The sequence below is a fragment of the Mesoplodon bidens genome (assembly GCF_964165515.1).
Source record: "Mesoplodon bidens genome assembly, chromosome: 1".
Classification (NCBI taxonomy): domain Eukaryota; kingdom Metazoa; phylum Chordata; class Mammalia; order Artiodactyla; family Ziphiidae; genus Mesoplodon; species Mesoplodon bidens.
Genome location: NC_138176.1, coordinates 125,187,807 through 125,207,767, shown reverse-complemented (window position 1 = coordinate 125,207,767; position 19,961 = coordinate 125,187,807). Strand labels below are relative to the sequence as shown.

The 19,961-nt window shown below is 37.6% G+C and overlaps 1 protein-coding gene across 1 annotated transcript in view; it reads right to left on the bottom strand.

Annotated features, from left to right (window-relative positions):
* LOC308625391 (transmembrane protease serine 11A-like) overlaps window positions 1-19,520 on the bottom strand; it is a 61,714-nt gene extending 42,194 nt beyond the window's left edge. The window contains exon 1 of the mRNA XM_081249506.1: window positions 19,269-19,520. Within this exon, the coding sequence (XP_081105632.1) occupies window positions 19,269-19,279 (11 nt within the window). The 5' untranslated portion in view covers window positions 19,280-19,520. The remainder of the gene's footprint in view (window positions 1-19,268) is intronic.
* Window positions 19,521-19,961: the final 441 nt, after the last annotated feature.

Genomic DNA, 19,961 nt, shown 5'->3' with positions numbered 1-19,961 from the left:
AGACCCACTTCAGACCTAGAGACACATACAGATTGAAGGTAAGGGGATGGAAAAAGATATTCCATGCAAATGGAAATCAAAAGAAAGCTGGAGTAGCAATTCTCATATCAGACAAAATAGACTTTAAAATAAAGACTATTACAAGAGACAAAGAAGGACACTACATAATGATCAAAGGATCGATCCAAGAAGAAGATATAACAATTATAAATATTTATGCACCCAATGTAGGAGCACCTCAATACATAAGGCAAATACTAACAGCCATAAAAGGCGAATTCAACAGTAACACAATCATAGTAGGGGACTTTAACACCCCACATTCACCAATGGACAGATCATCCAAAAGGAAAGTAAATAAGGAAACAGAAACTTTAAATGATACATTAAACAAGATGGATTTAATTGATATTTATAGGACATTCCATCCAAAAACTACAGAATACACTTTTTTCTCAAGTGCTCATGGAACATTCTCCAGGATAGATCATATCTTGGGTCACAAATCAAGCCTTGGTAAATTTAAGAAAATTGAAATTGTATCAAGTATCTTTTCCGACCACAATGCTTTGAGACTAGATATCAATTACAGGAAAAGAGCTGTAAAAAATACAAACACATGGAGGCTAAACAATACACTACTTAATAACGAAGTGATCACTGAAAAAATCAAAGGGGAAGTTAAAAAATACCTAGAAACAAATGACAATGGAGACACGACGACCCAAAACCTATGGGATGCAGCAAAAGCAGTTCCAAGAAGGAAGTTTATAGCGATACAATCCCACCTTAAGAAACAGGAAACATCTCGAATAAACAACCTAACCTTGCACCTAAAGCAATTAGAGAAAGAAGAAAAAAAACATCCCAAAGTTAGCAGAAGGAAAGAAATCATAAAAATCAGATCAGAAATAAATGAAAAAGAAATGAAGGAAATGATAGCTAAGATCAATAAAACTAAAAGCTGGTTCTTTGAGAAGATAAACAAAATAGATAAACCATTAGCCAGACTCATCAAGAAAAAAAGGGAGAAGACTCAAATCAATAGAATTAGAAATGAAAAAGGAGAAGTAACAACTGACACTGCAGAAATACAAAAGATTATGAGAGATTACTACAAGCAACTCTATGCCAATAAAATGGACAACCTGGAAGAAATGGACAAATTCTTAGAAATGCACAACCTGCCAAGACTGAATCAGGAAGAAATAGAAAATATGAATAGACCAATCACAAGCACTGAAATTGAAACTGTGATTAAAAATCTTCCAACAAACAAAAGCCCAGGACTAGATGGCTTCACAGGCGAATTCTATCAAACATTTAGAGAAGAGCTAACACCTATCCTTCTCAAACTCTTCCAAACAATATCAGAGGAAGGAATACTCCCAAACTCATTCTACGAGGCCACCATCACCTTGATACCAAAGCCACGCAAGGATGTCACAAAGAAAGAAAACTACTGGCCAATATCACTGATGAACATAGATGCAAAAATCCTCAACAAAATACTAGCAAACAGAATCCAACAGCACATTAAAAGGATCATCCACCATGATCAAGTGGGGTTTATTCCAGGAATGCAAGGATTCTTCAATATACGCAAATCAATCAATGTGATACACCATATTAAAAAGTTGAAGGAGAAAAACCATATGATCATCTCAATAGATGCAGAGAAAGCTTTCGACAAAATTCAACACCCAATTATGATAAAAACCCTGAAGAAAGTAGGCATAGAGGGAACTTTCCTCAACATAATAAAGGCCATATATGAAAAACCCACAGCGAACATTGTCCTCAATGGTGAAAAACTGAAACCATTTCCACTAAGACCAGGAACAAGGCAAGGCTGCCCACTCTCACCACTCTTATTCAACCTAGTTTTGGAAGTTTTAGCCACAGCAATCAGAGAAGAAAAGGAAATAAAAGGAATCCAAATTGGAAAAGAAGAAGTAAAGCTGCCACTGTTTCCAGATGACATGATACTATACATGGAGAATCCTAAAGATGCTACCAGAAAACTACTAGAGCTAATCAATGAATTTGGTAAAGTAGCAGGATACAAAATTAATGCACTGAAATCTCTGGCATTCCTGTACACTAATGATGAAAAATCTGAAAATGAAATGAAGAAAACACTCCCATTTACCATTGCAACAAAAAGAATAAAATATCTAGGAATAAACCTACCTAAGGAGACAGAAGACCTGTATGCAGAAAATTATAAGACACTGATGAAAGAAATTAAAGATGATACAAATAGATGGAAAGATATACCATGCTGCTGGATTGGAAGAATCAATTTTGTGAAAATGACTCTACTACCCAAAGCAATCTACAGATTCAATGCAATCCCTATCAAACTACCACTGGCATTTTTCAAAGAACTAGAACAAAAAATTTCAAAATTTGTTTGGAAAACAAAAGACCCTGAATAGCCAAAGCAATCTTGAGAACGAAAAATGGAGCTGGAGGAATCAGGCTCCCTGACTTCAGACTATACTACAAAGCTACAGTAATCAAGACAGTGTGGTACTGGCATAAAAACAGAAAGATAGATCAATGGAACAGGATAGAAAGCCCAGAGATAAACCCACGCCCATATGGTCAACTTATCTTTGATAAAGGAGGCAGGAATGTACAGTGGAGAAAGGACAGCCTCTTCAATAAGTGGTGCTGGGAAAACTGGACAGGGACATGTAAAAGGATGAGATTAGATCATTCCCTAACACCATACACAAAAATAAGCTCAAAATGGATTAAAGACTTAAATGTAAGGCCCGAAACTATCAAACTCTTAGAGGAAAACATAGGCAGAACACTCTATGACATAAATCACAGCAAGATCCTTTTGGACACACCTCCTAGAGAAATGGAAATAAAAACAAAGATAAACGAATGGGACCTAATGAAACTTCAAAGCTTTTGCACAGCAAAGGAAACCATAAACAAGATCAAAAGACAACCCTAAGAATGGGAGAAAATATTTGCAAATGAAGCAACTGACAAAGGATTAATCTCCAAAATTTATAAACAGCTCATGCAGCTCAATAGCAAAAAAACAAACAACCCAATCCAAAAATCGGCAAAAGACTTAAATAGGCATTTCTCCATAGAAGATATACAGACTGCCAACAAACACTTGAAAGAATGCTCAACATCATTAATCATTAGAGAAATGCAAATCAAAACTACAATGAGATATCATCTCACACCAGTCAGAATGGCCATCATCAAGAAATCTAGAAACAATAAATGCTGGAGAGGGTGTGGAGAAAAGGGAACACTCCTGCACTGCTGGTGGGAATGTGAATTGGTACAGCCACTATGGAGAACAGTATGGAGGTTCCTTAAAAAACTAAAAATAGAACTACCATATGACCCAGCAATCCCACTACTAGGTATATACCCTGAGAAAACCATAATTCAAAAAGAGACATGTACCAAAATGTTCATTGCAGCTCTATTCACAATAGCCCGGAGCTGGAAACAACCTAAATGTCCATCATCGGATGAATGGATAAAGAAGATGTGGCACATATATACAATGGAATAGTACTCAGCCATAAAAAGAAACGAAACTGAGCTATTTGTAATGAGGTGGATAGACCTAGAGTCTGTCATACAGAGTGAAGTAAGTCAGAAAGAGAAAGACAAATACTGTATGCTGACACATATATATGGAATTAAAAATAAATGTCATGAAGAACCTAGGGGTAAAACGGGAATAAAGACACAGACCTAATTGAGAATGGACTTGAGGATATGGGGAGGCGGAAGGGCAAGCTGTGACAAAGCGAAAGAGAGGCATGGACATATATATAGTACCAAACGTAAGGTAAATTGATAGTGGGAAGCAGCCGCAGAGCACAGGGAGATCAGTTCGGTGCTTTGTGACCTCCTGGAGTGGTGGGATGGGGAGGTTTGGAGGGCGGGAGATGCATGAGGGAAGGGATGTGGGAACAGATGTATATGTATGACTGATTCACTTTGTTATAAAGCAGAAACTAAAAAAAAAAAAAAAGAAATACAAACACATGGAGGCTAAACAACACACTACCTAATAACCAAGAGTTCACTAAAGAAATCAAAGAGGAAATCAAAAATACCTAGAAACAAATGACAATGAAAACACAATGGCCCAAAACCTATGGGATGCAGCAAAAGCAGTTCTTAGAGGGAAGTTTATAGCAATACAAGCCTACCTTAAGAAGCAAGAAACATCTCAAATAAACAACCTAATCTTACACCTAGAGGAATTTGAGAGACAAGAACAAAAAAAACCCAAAGTTAGCAGAAGGAAGAAATCATCAAGATCAGATCAGAAATAAATGAAAAAGAAATGAAGGAAATGATAGCAATGATCAATAAAACTAAAAGCTGGTTCTTTGAGAAGATTAACAAAATTGATAAACCATTAGCCAGGCTTATCAAGAAAAAAAGGGAGAAGACCTAAATCAATAGAATTAGAAATGAAAAAGGAGAAGTAACCACTGACACTGCAGAAATAGAAAGGATCATGAGAGATTACTACAAGTAACTCTATGCCAATAAAATGCACAACCTGGCAGAAACTGACAAATTGTTAGAAATGCACAACCTTCTGAGACTGAACGAGGAAGAAATAGAAAATATGAACAGACCAATCACAAGCACTGAAATTGAAACTGTGATTAAAAATATTCCAACAAACAAAAGCTCAGGACCAGATTGCTTCATAGGCGAATTCTATGAAACATTTAGAGAAGAGCTAACACCTATCCTTCTCAAACTCTTCCAATATATAGCAGAGGGAGCAAAACTTCCAAACTCATTCTGCAAGGACACCATCACCCTGATACCAAAACCAGACAAAGATTTCACAAAGAAAGAAAACTACAGGCCAATATCACTGATGAACATAGATGCAAAAATCCTCAACGAAATGCTAGCAAACAGAATCCAACAGCACAGTAAAAGGATCATACATCATGAGCAAGATGGGTTTATACCAGGAATGCAAGGATTCTTCAATATACTCAAATCAATCAATGTGATACACCATATTAGCAAATTGAAGGAGAAAAACCATATGATCATCTCAATAGATGCAGAGAGAGCTTTCAACAAAATTCAACACCCATTTATGTTAAAAACCCTCCAGAAAGTAGGCATAGAGGGAACATTCCTCAACATCATAAAGGCCATTTATGGCCTTTATATGGCCATAAAACCCACAGCCAACATCGTCCTCAATGGTGAAAAACTGAAACCATTTCCACTAAGGTCAGGAACAAGACAAGGTTGCCCACTCTCACCACTCTTATTCATCATAGTTTTGGAAGTTTTAGCCACAGCAATCAGAGAAGAAAAAGAAATAATGGAATCCAAATAGGAAAAGAAGTATAGCTGTCACTGTTTGCAGATGACATGATACTATACATAGAGAATCCTAAGGATGCTACCAGAAAAGTACTAGAGCTAATCAATGAATTTGGTAAAGTAGCAGGATACAAAATTAATGCACAGAAATCTCTTGCATCCCTATACACTAATGATGAAAAATCTGAAAGTGAATTTAAGAAAGCACTCCCATTTACCATTGCAACAAAAAGAATAAAATATCTAGGAATACACCTACCTAAGGAGACAAAAGACCTGTATGCAGAAAATTATAAGACACTGATGAAAGAAATTAAAGATGATACAAATAGATGGAAAGATATACCATGTTCTTGGATTGGAAGAATCAACATTGTGAAAATGACTCTACTACCCAAAACAATCTACAGATTCAATGCAATTCCTATCAAACTACCACTGGCATTTTTCACAGAACTAGAACAAAAATTTTCACAATTTGTATGGAAACACAAAAGACCCTGAATAGCCAAAGTAATCTTGAGAAAGAAAAACAGAGCTGGAGGAATCAGGCTCCCTGACTGCACACTATACTACAGAGCTACAGTAAGCAAGACAGTATGGCACCTGCAGAAAAACAGAAATATAGATCAATGGAACAGGATAGAAAACCCAGAGATAAACCCACGCACATAGGGTCACCTTATCTTTGATAAAGGCGGCAAGAATATACAGTGGATTAAAGACAGCCTTTTCAATAAGTGGTGCTGGGAATACTGGACAGCTACATGTAAAAGAATGAAATTAGAACACTCCCTAACACCATACACAAAAATAAACTCAAAATGGATTAAAGACATAATGTAAGGCCAGACACCATCAAATCTTAGAGGAAAACATAGGCAGAACACTCTATGACATAAATCACCGCAAGATCCTTTCTGACCTACCTTCTAGAGAAATGGAAAGAAAAACAAAAATAAGCAAATGGGACCTAAGGAGACTTAAAAGCTTTTGCACAGCAAAGGAAACCATAAACAAGATGAAAAGAGAACCCTCAGAATGGGAGAAAATATTTGCAAATGAAGCAACTGACAAAGGATTAATCTCCAAAACATATAAGCAACTCATGCAGCCCAATAGCAAAATAACAAACAACTCAATACACAAATGGGCAGAAGACCTAAATAGACATTTCTCCAAAGAAGGTATACAGATTGCCAGCAAACATATGAAAGAATGGTCAACATCAGTAATCATTAGAGAAATGCATATCAAAACTACAATGAGATATCATCTCACACCGGTCAGAATGGCCATCATTAAAGAATCTAGAAACAATAAATGCTGGAGAGGGTGTGGAGAAAAGGGGATCCTCTTGCACTGTTGGTGGGAATGTAAACTGATACAGCCCCTATGGAGAACAGTATGGAGGTTCCTTAAAAAACTAAAAATAGAACTATCATACGACCCAGCAATCCCACTACTGGGCATACACACTGAGAAAACCATAATTCAAAAAGAGTCATGTACCAAAATGTTCATTGCAGCTCTATTTACAATAGCCAGGACATGGAAGCAACCTAAGTGTCCATCAACAGATGAATGGTAAAGAAGATGTGGCACATATATACAATGGAATATTACTCAGCCATAAAAAGTTATGAAACCTAATTATTTGTAGTGAGGTGGATGGACCTAGAGACTATCATACAGAGTGAAATAAGTCACAAAGAGAAAAACAAATACTGTATGCTAACACATATATATGGAATCTAAAAAAAAATGATAATGATCAGAAGATCCTAGGGGCAAGATGGTAACATAGATGTGGATGTACTAGAGAATGGACTTGAGGATATGGGGAGGGGGAAGGGTAAGCTGGGACAAAGTGAGAGAGTTGCATGGACATATATACAGTACCAAATGTAAAATAGATAGCTAGTGGGAAGCAGCCGCATAGCACAGGGAGATTAGCTCGGTGCTTTGTGACCACCTAGAGGGCTGAGATAGAGAGGGTGGGAGGGAGGGAGATGCAAGAAGGAAGAGACCTGGGGACATATGTATATGTATAACTGATTCACTTTGTTATAAAGCAGAAACTGACAGACCGTTGTAAAGCAATTCTACTCTAATAAAGATGTTAAAAAAAAAAAGAAGCTTCATGGGATATGACATTATTCATCCTCTTAACTGGCTTAAAACCTAGATTCAGAAGTGAAGCATAATATACAGACTATTTAGTACAATGTAACACATTTTCCAGTTGGGGAAGTTGAGGCCTAGAGATGATTAAGTGCCTTCTCCAGTATAATAAAGCTAGTAGTCATCTCAAACTCATATCTTCTAACTTCTAGTATGCTATTTTTTCTCAGTGCCAGAGTACCTCCCCATTGATTGTATTTTAATTCTTAACTAGATTTATTATTTATATATTCATCTCTTCACTTATTCATTCTTCATTTATTTGACCATTTATTTTCTTAGAGAATCTTATCAGTGTGTCTTCAAGTCATTCAAGACCAACAATGGACCAAAGGAGAAAGGCTAGACCTTAAGCAGGTTTACAAGCTTTTAAATCTATCTTCCCATGATAACATAGTTCCTCTTTGTAGGACAAATGGAGAAAGTAGATGCAAGAAAATCACATCCCCGCCACCAAGATGCACACAAACTCACACTATTACAGGCTGTGAGACACTAGGCAGAAGAGTAGTTCAACACTCACTGATAAACTGCTTCAAGTGCCATGGCAGTCATGTCCACAAATGCAATACAAGGAGCTGTTAACATCTTGCAGGAAATGGTGGCCAACAAACGGGTGATCAGCTGTCAGAGTCTTTCTCCTTTTGAGAAAACTTTTGGGGAATGTAACAGGTGTGCAAGGCCAAACTACAAAAGCTGCAGGAGCCATGGGTTAAAGCTGTAACTACTTAATCCTATATGAATAAACTTGCAACTTAATATCAACTTTTATGACTATGAACAAGCAAGGCATGAAAACAAATATGCATCATCAACCTCCAATTCTGGAGAGGTCCTATTAGTGATTTGCATAATATCATTACAGATTTGAAAGGAAATATACTCAGTAAAGCCCTTGGAATCTAGCCTGTATGTAGGTAGAGATGCTCAAGCATTTTTTTCCTGCTTTACCTGCACCCATAAAACAAACACTGGTATATTAATTTTCTGTTGCTGTGTAACAATTACCACAAAGTTAGCAGCTTAAAACAACAGTCACTTCTTCACTCACAGTTCTGTATGTGGCATGGTTGAGTTCTCTGCTCAGGATCTCAGGAGGGTGAAATCAAGGGGTTGGTTGAGGCTTCAATCTCATCTGACATATGTGACCCTCTTCCAGGCTCACTTAGGTTTGAGGCAGAGCTCAGTTCCTTGAAGCTGAATTGGGGTTCCTGTTCCCTTGCTGGCTGTCAGTCAGAGGGCTCTCAGCTCCTAAATGTCACCCACATTCTTTGCCATGTAGCCCACTCCATCTTCAAAGCCAGCAATGGGGAATCTCCCTCCCATCAAATTTCTTTCACATTCTAAATCTCTTTCTCCTGGTAGAGCCTTGTTCTATTTTATGGTGTCACCTGATTAGGTTAGGCCTACAAATTAGAATCTCTCCATTTAAAAGTCAACTGACTTGAGACCTTCATTATATCTGCAGAATCCCCTCACAGCAGCGCCTAGGTTAATGTTTGAATAACTGGGTGAAGGAGTGTATACCCCAAGGGTTGGGAATCTTGGAGGATCTTAGAAGTTTTTCACAACTGAAAATATTATGACTTTCATAAAAAGGGACAGAAATCTATAGCTTTCAAAGAAAAACATGTGAGATTTAAAATCTTCTCTAATTTTTATGGAGTTGGGGCAGAACTATTTCATTAAAAGGGAATTCTGTTTTAAGCATAAAATTAGAAGACGACTGTTTTATTCAAGTAACGACTTGGGAATACAAAGTGAACTCTTCTAAATTAAAGTAGGAAAAAAGCTAAAAGTAATCCCTGATCATGACCTAATTAGCACTTTGCATTCCTTTAAGGAGAGGGCAAGTACAGAAGATATTTATTCAGAGTAACGTAACCTATAATCTGCATGAAATCCAATTTATCATATCCATTACACCTTCATTAACTATGATTATTCAGTCGTTAGAAGGATGTATTTATGGCATGATTTTTCCAAAGATGTTATCAATAAAAACATATGATAATATGAATAATTTTGTGACTTTGCTTTCTGCAGTCTTGAAGACTGAAAGATATACACCTTGAAGAAAATATAGAGCAGCATGAATTGTTAATGATCAGAGTTGGGATATTCATTTCCTTAGTAACAAAACTCTAAGCTGGGGACTTCCCTGGTGGTCCAGTGATTAAGACTCTGCGCTCCCAATGCAAGGGGATTGGGTTTGATCCCTGGTCAGGGAACTAGATCCCGCATGCCACAACTAAAGAGCCCACACGTGGCAATGAAGATTCCACGTGCCGCAACTAAGACTTGGCACAGCCCAATGAATAAATAAATATTTTTAAAAAGAAACAAAAAAACCCCTCTGAGCTGATGACTTCTATATATGTGAGTTCAAAGATGACTTGAGTAAGCAGAAGACATCATGGACCCCCTATTCCACATGGATCTTCCTTTTCCTACAAAGACCTCCCTTGAAGGCAGTAACTTTGGCTCACTCCACAGTCAACTACATGCCCTTTATCATTTTTGCTCTAAGCTCCAAATCTTTCCTTTTCAGGATTATTTTTCTGCTTTCTTGTAGTTACATGTTACAATCATACAAATGTAGATACATGTGATTATTATAAAAATGCCAATTTACAGACAGGTTATGTTCCCATAAATCTTCATAGAGTTTTCTGGTGTTTAAGATGTACTATCTGATTTAAAAAGAAAGTATTGGTTAGTTTCCCAGGCCAACCTACAAGTCTACTGAACTAATATAAACTGTCAAAGGTGCTAAATGCATTGAATTCCTGGGAGACGGTGCAGAAAATTTGCTCCTCTTTTCCTAGCCTGGCTCCCATCCCTGGAGGAAAGTTCTTATAGAACTAAATTGCCAGACTCTCCTTCCACCAATGAAAATTATCATTCCCTTTGAGTGGCTGAACTCAGTCATTTGTTACAGAAAAGCAACTTTTTGTGGTGACCTAATATGCTCTGATATTCCTGTGACTATTTTCGAATGACCATTTAGTACTAAAAGTGATAAGAACAAGAGCTACTATTTAGTAAGTGCTGACTTCGTAGGATATGTTGATTTTATCCTTTAAATGCTCTTCTCAGTAGAATGATTTATCTTCATTTTACGGGTGAACAACTTGCTCAATTCATGCAGCCAAAAGCAGAGGCAGAACCTAGCTCTGGCCACTGTGACTCAGAAGCCCTTTTCTTCTGTAGTATCATATTTTCTTTTGAGAGTGATTTTTTCCCTTTCACAGAACAGGCTTCCTATTAATCCAAATGAATAATGTGTGGAATATCAAGAAGCATAAGAGGCAGGTGAGGAGTTTTATGAAGTGAAAGCAGAGGTTGGTTTACTGACCAGAGGGACCACCCATGTCCATTGTGGTCAAGTCTTGAATTTGTTTTTGCTTTCACTTCTTCTTCCTTTCTACTGGCTTTAAATTCTTGTGAACTCTCAAGAAGTTAGCATTCCCTTATCCCTCTCCAGACAGTAGCAGAGGTCATCTAGAAGGAAGGAGGAGGAAGGAAAGAGAGCTGTGAAAGCAGGCATGTACAAGGAGAATTAATTACCATATTTGGGCTTGTCTGTAAACTTTGGAGGCTTTTATTTAATTTGACACTTTTTCCATGCTGCCACATGTTCCCTATAAGTTTTTATTTCTTGAGATATTATGTGTACACCTATCTTCTTGCCCCAAAGTGCAGAAGATCTTGAAGACAGTGAGTAAGTCATATACAGCATTGAGGCATTTCTCAAGAAGTGTTCCCAGGTAGTGGAGTAAAGGGAGGTTTCCCATATTTAAATATGTTTGGGAAAAAATGGGTTAAAGAAAGTTAAATAGGATTCTCACTTCTAGAAGTCTTAGAGCCTTTAATGGTTTTAAACGGGAGTAAGGGTGAGGCAGCATTTCTGCTTTGGTTTTTGCATATATCCTGTTCACTGACACAACCCCAGTACCAAATACATTATCTGACTCTTGGTAAATACTTGAATACTATTTAATGAATTGGACTGAAATAAAAGTTTTCCAAATGTGCTCATTAAAAATCATCCTATCTGGGCTTCCCTGGTGGCGCAGTGGTTGAGAATCTGCCTGCCGATGCAGGGGACTCGGGTTCGTGCCCCGGTCCGGGAAGATCCCACATGCCGCGGAGAGGCTGGGCCCGTGAGCCATGGCTGCTGAGCCTGCGCATCCAGAGCCTGTGCTCCGCAATGCGAGAGGCCACAACAGTGAGAGGCCCGCGTACCGCAAAAAAAAAAAAAAATCATCCTATCTAGTGGTATCTCATGGGAGTCTGATGTTCCACAGAACACAGTTTTGAAAACATGGCTCTAGATTTATTTACACCAGTGTGCTGCTCCATGGAATGCTTTATTGTCAGGAGGTTAAAAAAAAAAAGACAAGAAGAAACAAAGAAAACTGCTGGTATTCCTTCTATATTTAACTCCCAGATATGAATGGCGTGAGGGCTGGGACAAAGAGAGAGAGGCAAAATTGAATAAAATACCACGGTGAGTCTAGACCAAAGAACATCTTCTGTAGAAAATACTGAAGAGTTTCAGGCTGAGCTGAATTCAGGGGACTCAGAAAAAGAAAATGAGGATGCCAGAAAAGACAAGACTCAACTTCTTCACGTATCTAGGGAAATGCCTTCACCCTGGTCCCAGGGGTGGAAATTAGGCACACTGGCAAAAAGGGAGCAAAACTGAGAATTTTGAGCTGGAAGAAGAAAACGTGACCTAAAGGGGATTGAGAATACCTCTCCTGGATTCCGCATAGATGTACTTCTTCCTCTTCGAGGGATACTCCCACCCCTGACAGTTCCTGACAGGAACACAATTACTCACTGCTTATCACATCTGACCTGCTGGGCTGGATTTACTACAAATCCTGGCAGCTCTGTCTTTCCTCTAGCATCTACCCAGCCCTAGTGAGTTAAATTAATTTCAGATTCTTATCCCTGCTAGGTTTCCCTGTCCTGGTTCAGTAAGGAGGCATTCTCTAGCCTTATTCTAAGAAGTGACTGGCATTTAATTCTCTCACCTTCATATATAAGCAAAATAGGGAGTTTTATTGTGCTAGTTTAGCACAAAGTCTTTCATTTTATTTTATATTTTAATTTTTTTTGGCTGCGTTGAGTCTTAATTGCAGCATGTGGGCTCCTCTTTGCAGCATGTGGGATCTTTTCATTGCGGGGCAGTGTCTTTATGTGGCACACGGGCTTCTCTCTAGTTGTGACGTGTGGGTTTTCTCTCTCTAGTTGTGGCGTGCGGGCTCCAGAGCGCATGGGCTCTGTAGTTTGCGGCACGTGGGCTCTCTCGTTAAGGCGTACGAGCTCAGTAGTTGTGGCACGCGGGCTTATTTGCCCCCGCGGCATGTGGGATCTTAGTTCCCTGACCAGGGATGGAACCCGCGTCCCCTGCATTGGAAGGCTGATTCTTTACCACTAGACCACCAGGGAGGTCCCACAAAGTCTTTCTTAAATGGTGTTTGTAAGGCCAACTGACCCGAGGCAGGAGAACACAATCAGATTCACAGGTTGCATCAGACCGAAACTCTCCGGACCACCCAGTTCCAGGAACTGACCTGGGGGAGCTTTCCACCCGGCCCAGCCTTCCCGCCTTTCGAGGGGCGGGACTAGCGGTCCCAAGACTGATGTAACCGGCACCAGATATCGCCACGATACCCGAAGAGGCCACCAAATAAGGAATACCCTGCACCCTCCCAGATTCACCACACCCCTTTCTCTTCTTCCCCTATAAAATCTCGCCCAACCCTTGCCCGGGTGCGACTTCTCTGGCCCTTTTCTCTCGGGCCAGTGAACCTCGCCTGGGAGCGCCCCCTAACAAAGCTCACTTGAAGCTTTCCTCTGTTTCGCGGTGCCGTCTGTTAAGATCCGACCTTACAGTGTTGAACTTAGATTTTGCATTAGAGGTAGAGCATAGTCACATGTTAGTTTAAATTAATGCAACATGATTGAACTCACTTCTACTGGGGGTGGTATAGTATTAAGGATAAGAGCCCAATCTCTGGAGTTGAACTACCAGAATTCAAATCCTAGCCCTGCCACTTGCTAGCTCTGTAATAGATGGCAACATATTTGACCCTTTTTTTGTTTTAGTTTGCCCATTTGTAAAATGGAGATGAAATTAATACCTACCTCACAGGATTTCCATGAAAATTAAGTGCATTAATTCATGTGAAATGACCAGCACATAGTAAATGCTATGTAAATATGAGCTATTATCAGTATTTTTGTTCTTCTTAATATTGCACACTTGTTAGAAATTCGCCATGCTGAGAAAGTGGGCATTTCACCCTGAGAATATTCATGGTAGATAATTTTTATACCAGTAGCATTTTGGAATTTAGGATCATCTTGGAGTGGCCCCACAAGAGAAAGCTTAGATAGGTAGTATATTAGGAAATCCCCCAAATATTTTAAATGCAATGTTAATCAACAAAAAATGTGTCCTGGGTGGCCCTGAGTGACACAATGAAATGGAAATCCTGTTTTACAAGTACACTATTAATAAGGGAAAAAGAGATTCAGTAACAAAACAAATTTATTACAGAATGTTCTAATTTACTAGAAAAGGTAGACAGCACCAGATGTTATGGAGTTGTGTGATGTGTGTGTTTGGTTTAGTCTAGCATGTTTTTGACACAAAGTGCAGTCCCACCTATTAAGGTTTGTAAAATATGTCTCAGGTTTGAGGTTAAGGTCTAGGATAGGAGTCTATGTATGTGTGCAAAATGAGTTGTTTGTAGAGCCTTATATACCATAAATATGTCCTAGCAAACTACTGAGAATTAATCATATATTGCAATATTTCTTATTCCTCCTTTGTCATTTAATTTGTCCTTTTATGTATCCATTCAACTATTCATCCATCTGTCCATTTACCCAACTATTTTTCTTTTCCACAACGTTTCATTGAGACTTTATTATGTTTTAAGGAATCATGCAGGGCTTAGGGAGGCAAGGATGAATAAAATATGGTTTCTACCCTCATGTAACTCATGATACAACATATAATGCTTTTGTCTCAATCTCTGCCATATGGATGATAACAAGTATGGTAAACTTCTTTTCTATAAATATTTAAAATATCACAAATAATGAATTTCCATTAAGGTAACAAAAATGAGAGTTAAAGATTATGAAATAATAGAATATATATATATATATATTGGTCTCTGCCCCCAGTTCCTTCTAAAACCCTTGTAATTTCCCAAGTGATGAAGAGCACTAGGAACATCTTTTGTTCTAATATTTGGTCTTTGGCCCCAGTTCCTGAGATAGCGGTCTTAAAGCCCTTGGAGTTTCCTGGGTGATAGCAGTGTCTTTTATTCCAGTTAGATACTCTTGATGGGCTCCTAGATGGCTTCAAGATGGGGGCTAGTCTTTCTGGGGGCCAGAAAGACAAAGCCATGATTAGAAGCTTGGAAATTTAAGCTCCACCACCCCCTTCTATTCTCTGGGAAGAGAAGGGGGCTGGAGATTGAGTTAATAATCATTCATACCTATGTGATGAAGCCTCCACAAAAATTCCAGTTGTATATGATGAAAGAGCTTCTGGGTTGGTGTACACAACTACGTGCTGGGAGGAGGGAGCATCTCAACTCTTTGAGGACAGAATCTCCTGCATTGTGGACCCTTCTAGACGTCACCATATATATTGCCTCATCTGGCTGTTTATAAATATCCTTTAATAACCTTTGTAATAAACTGGTAATCTAGTAGATAAATTGTTTTCCTGAGTTCTGCAGTCACTCTAGCAAATTAATCAAATCAGAGGAGGGGATTGTAGGAAGCTCCATTTTATAGCCCGCCAGTCAGGAACACAGGTAACAACTGGGACTTGGGATTGACATCTGAAGTGGCGGCACGGGCAGTCTTATGGGACTGATCCCTTAACCTGTGGGGCCTGCACTAACTCTGGTTAGTGTCATAATTGAATTGAATTGTAAGATTCCCAACTGGTGTTGGAGAATTGCTTGGGGGAAAACCCTACCCAGCTGATGTCAGAAGTATTGTGTGTGGTAATAGTGTGATAATAAAGAAAAACACAGTTTTTCCAAGACAAAGATTTTTTTTTTAATTCCTTTAAGTTTTTACCTGTCTGGACAAACCTTCTCTAGGCCTATTTGTATTGCAGATCTGCCCTACCTTTTAGAGTCAAAGGACTTTGGCTTCAGTCCATGCTTATAACTCTTTAACATGTATCTTGAGAAGTTAATGAAACCTCTCTGAATTTCAGTTTTCTCACTTGTACAATGGTGATAATAAATACTACCCAAGGATGTGAGGCAGTGAAATGAGTATATGAAGGACTCTAGCACATATCAAATTCCTACTCTGGGTCAGGAGTTTTCATAGGAGCTATCTTATGTATTTGTTGCCACAGCTTGGTGAGGTATGTCTTATCACCATTCACTAATGAGGAACTGAGGATCAGAGAGGAAAATCAACACAGGTTACAAAGCTAAGGGGAGGCCTTATCTTTCTGACTTCAAGTCTATCAGTACCATCATAACCAGGTCACTCTGATAATGAATGTGAAAGCCTTTAGTAGTATGCTAATACTACAGTAATAATACTACAGTTGTTGCTTATATTATTTTTGTATCCGTAGTGGGTCAATTTCCTGTCGTTGCCCAGATGTTTCAGAGGCACAGTTATGAATGTATTGGGGGGTAAGATAGTGTGTATAGCTTGGGTTTAAAGCTCAATAACTCTATGATCTAGGGCTGCTTTCTTTTTCTGTAAAATGGGATAATAATAGTTAACTTATATGAGGATTGTAAATAAATGAGATAATATATGGAAAATGATGAATATTTTGTAAATAGGTAATAAATGGTAGATGCTATTACAGTAATTACAAATAAACTACCACCTACTATAGATTCATATATGCTTATCTGAACATAAATTTCTATTATCTTGGTTTCCAAGTATTTTGTATACATATTTGCCAGCCTCCCTATTTTATCTACAAATACATTATTCTTTGTATGACAGACAATTGGAAAGAAGAAAAGCAAAAGAAAGAAAAGGATACTATAAACTAGCCTTTAAATTTCAATGATATGAATACATATATAGATAAAGCTTTACTGCATAACTAACATTATGAATCTCTTACTCAAATGTTAAATTAAAATGGAAAAATTGATTTTTTTCTCTTGAGAAAGAAAAAAACAGGATATCCTAATAGTTAAGCTCAGGCTTGAGTTCTAGACTGCCTCAAATCCCAGCTTCCACTCATTAGCCTGTGATGTAGGGCTAGTTACTTTTTGATCTATAAAATGGAGATAATAATAGTACCTAATCATAGAATTGTTGTGAGAATTAAATGAGGTAATATAATATGCATATGTGGCACCCAGCAAACACTATGTGTTTGCTAAAAACTAACAAAACAGTAACATTTAATTGATAATTTACACAAAGTTTAGTGATCAGTAAGTAACATGGAGGTTTTACCTTGTTATTTTGGCTTTAAGTCTGAAGATATAGTTTTTGAGTATATTAGAGAATGAACTTGGCAAATTAGCAAGTTGATTTAAATGAGTATTCAAAATGAAATTATAATGTACAACATGAGTGCTTGCGAAGCATTTTCTCTAAATGAGGAAAATGACAAGGAGAAATCTACTTTTTGCATTTATTAAGCAATGCTGAAAATAATGGCAATAGGAAGAGAGAGATGCCAGTCATCTGAGAACAGGACAGCAATCTCAGATGAAGAAGTCATTTGATATTTTATCTTTTAAAAGAGAAATAGTTGAGATTTTCAGTGATTATATCACCCAACTAATCAATTTATAGGAAAGAGTAGGGGTATGGATATTGCTAAAGGCAAATGCAAATGGATATTCACAGCAAAGTTGGAACACTAAATACTATCTCTGAAAGGTAGAGAGGAGGGTCAAAAACCCATAGAAAACAGATCCAAGTTTCAACAGACCAGAAACAGCAAAGATATGAATCAAGTACACTTTGACACAGCTTCCACACTGAGTTTCTTGTTAGTGGAAAAGTAAGGATGGCCGACACGACTATAGAATGTACTGTCAAATTAGTGTAGGTGAGACATAGGGCGTCATAGTAATTATTAAGCATTTGCTTTCCCTCAATCCTTAAGACTGCCTGGCCATCTCCTGCAAATCCTCCAAATCCTGGATTAATGTTCCATTAGTTTATCTTAAAGAAACCATAAACATTCAGTGTTTCTCACTGTCCCCTTTCTTTGTCATGGATGTCCTGAAGAATTGCACTGACCCCCAATATTACTCCTATAATTTACTTCCCTTAAACTGAAAACATTCCTCTAAACACATAAATGTGCATTAGAAAAGAAGGCTTTTGGTGTCCATAATGATGAGACTTGATTTTTTAAAAGAATAATTTGGGGAATATGAAATACGAAAGGTTGGAACTACTGCTCTATAATATCATGATTTCCATAGACATGGAATATGCATTTTCAAATTCAATGAATTTTAATAAGCAAAACACTAATGCTAGATATTTACATTTGTTTATTCATTAATTTGTACAATAAATATGTGGAGTGCCAATTATGTGTGAAGCACTGTAGACCCTGCCTAAGGATGTCAGAGACCCTCTGGCAATTACTATTTGCTCACTAAAGGACTGATCCAAATGTGCATTTTGTTAGTGGGGAACGAAGCCCAGTGAAGTTCACTAATTTAGGGACTGACCTAGTTTCAAGTTCTCATCTCTGAAAGGCCTCAGATGGAATCCTTGCCACCTAGAGAGGCTGCAAGAGTCCAGGAAGACTGGATTTAAGGAGTTGTGGGTTGCAGTGCTCTGATCTTGACATCACAGCTCTGTCGTTACAGAGAAGCCCCTTAAGATCTGTTTCTCTTAGATTCATCACTTTAAAATGGTAGTTGGTAACTGTTCTGCTGATCTTACAGGGGTGTCCTGACTATTAAATGAAATAAAATGTGTAAAAATGTTTTGAAAATGGCATACATCTAAACAATCTTGAAATATTATTGTCATTGATGTTTAAAATCACTATTTTAATTGTATCAAAGGTTATGCCAAGAAATCTTAATTTTTTCCTCTCCTTTGCATGTGGCAAACCTTACTTTGAAAAAAAAACTTGAAATAATTTATAGTTTTCTTTTCTCTTTAATATTTAACAGGAAAAATTTTAGAGAGTAAACAGTTCCCCTAATCAGGATCTCGTCTCCTTTCTCCCCTCAAGAATTCCTGAAATATCTATGAAAGCAGGTGTCTCGGCAGATTTTGACCTCCCAATCTGCATTAGTTCCCAATGACTGACTATAAGGTATGAGGAAAAGGAGCTGAAGAAAAGTGTTACAGAAGCTAAGTTTAGTCAGATTACTGAAAGGAGGCTTTTCTTAAAACAAATTAACACCTTTCTCCCCCACCCCCCTCCAAAATCAGAAGCAGTCAAAACAACAATATGATGTAGTTTTTCATTAACTTCCTCTAAAATCCCAACTATTGAACTTGGCGACATGAAATAATGTTAATAATGATTTTTAATACAAAAATATTGATTTTAACTACAGAGATTAATTAATCCAGCTGCTATAATAATTCCACAAATTTTATAACATCCAATGTAAGCAGTCCTCCGACATTCCGGGGATCTAGCCACTGACAGACAATAGAGCAAACAAGCCATTACTAAACAAAACTGAACTTACCGATACATCATCTGTGGGAGGAAGAATATGATCTTAGAGGTCTGTGCCCTCTCAACCTGACTTTCTAATCATTATATTACATCTCGATATATTAGAGGTCTATGGCTGGAAGACATAAGGAAACAAATTACAAGTACTTGAAATGAAACTAGTTTGACAAGTCTGAACAGAGAAGCCTCAACCCATAGAATAGCTCCAGAGGCAGCATAGTCCCAACAAGAAAGCAATATTTCTTTTTTTGGTATTGACTAATTTTGTTAAAGGAGAAGGAACTGGTTTCAGGGATTTGAATGAGAAATACTTTAGGAATGCACTAGGATTAAGAGTTTAAAGAAGATTATTGGCAGGTATACAAATATCTTAAAGAAACCTTCACATAAAAAGCTCTCAATAAGAACAATCAGATATTCTTAAAACCAAGATTCATAATATGACTCAGGAAATACTCCTTAAATTTTTGTTGAAAAACAGCTATCTCCATGTATCAGGGGTACAGTGAGTTTATTAATACATAATCATTTTACTTTTAAAAAATACCTATTTCTCAGAGTACATACAAATAAATTCATATCAAACCAGATTTTTCCCTTAATGACTTAATGTAATAAGTGTAATTTAATTTATATTTATGTAATATATATTTATACATATATATCTCTATGTTTATATACATATATGTGTATGTGTGTATAT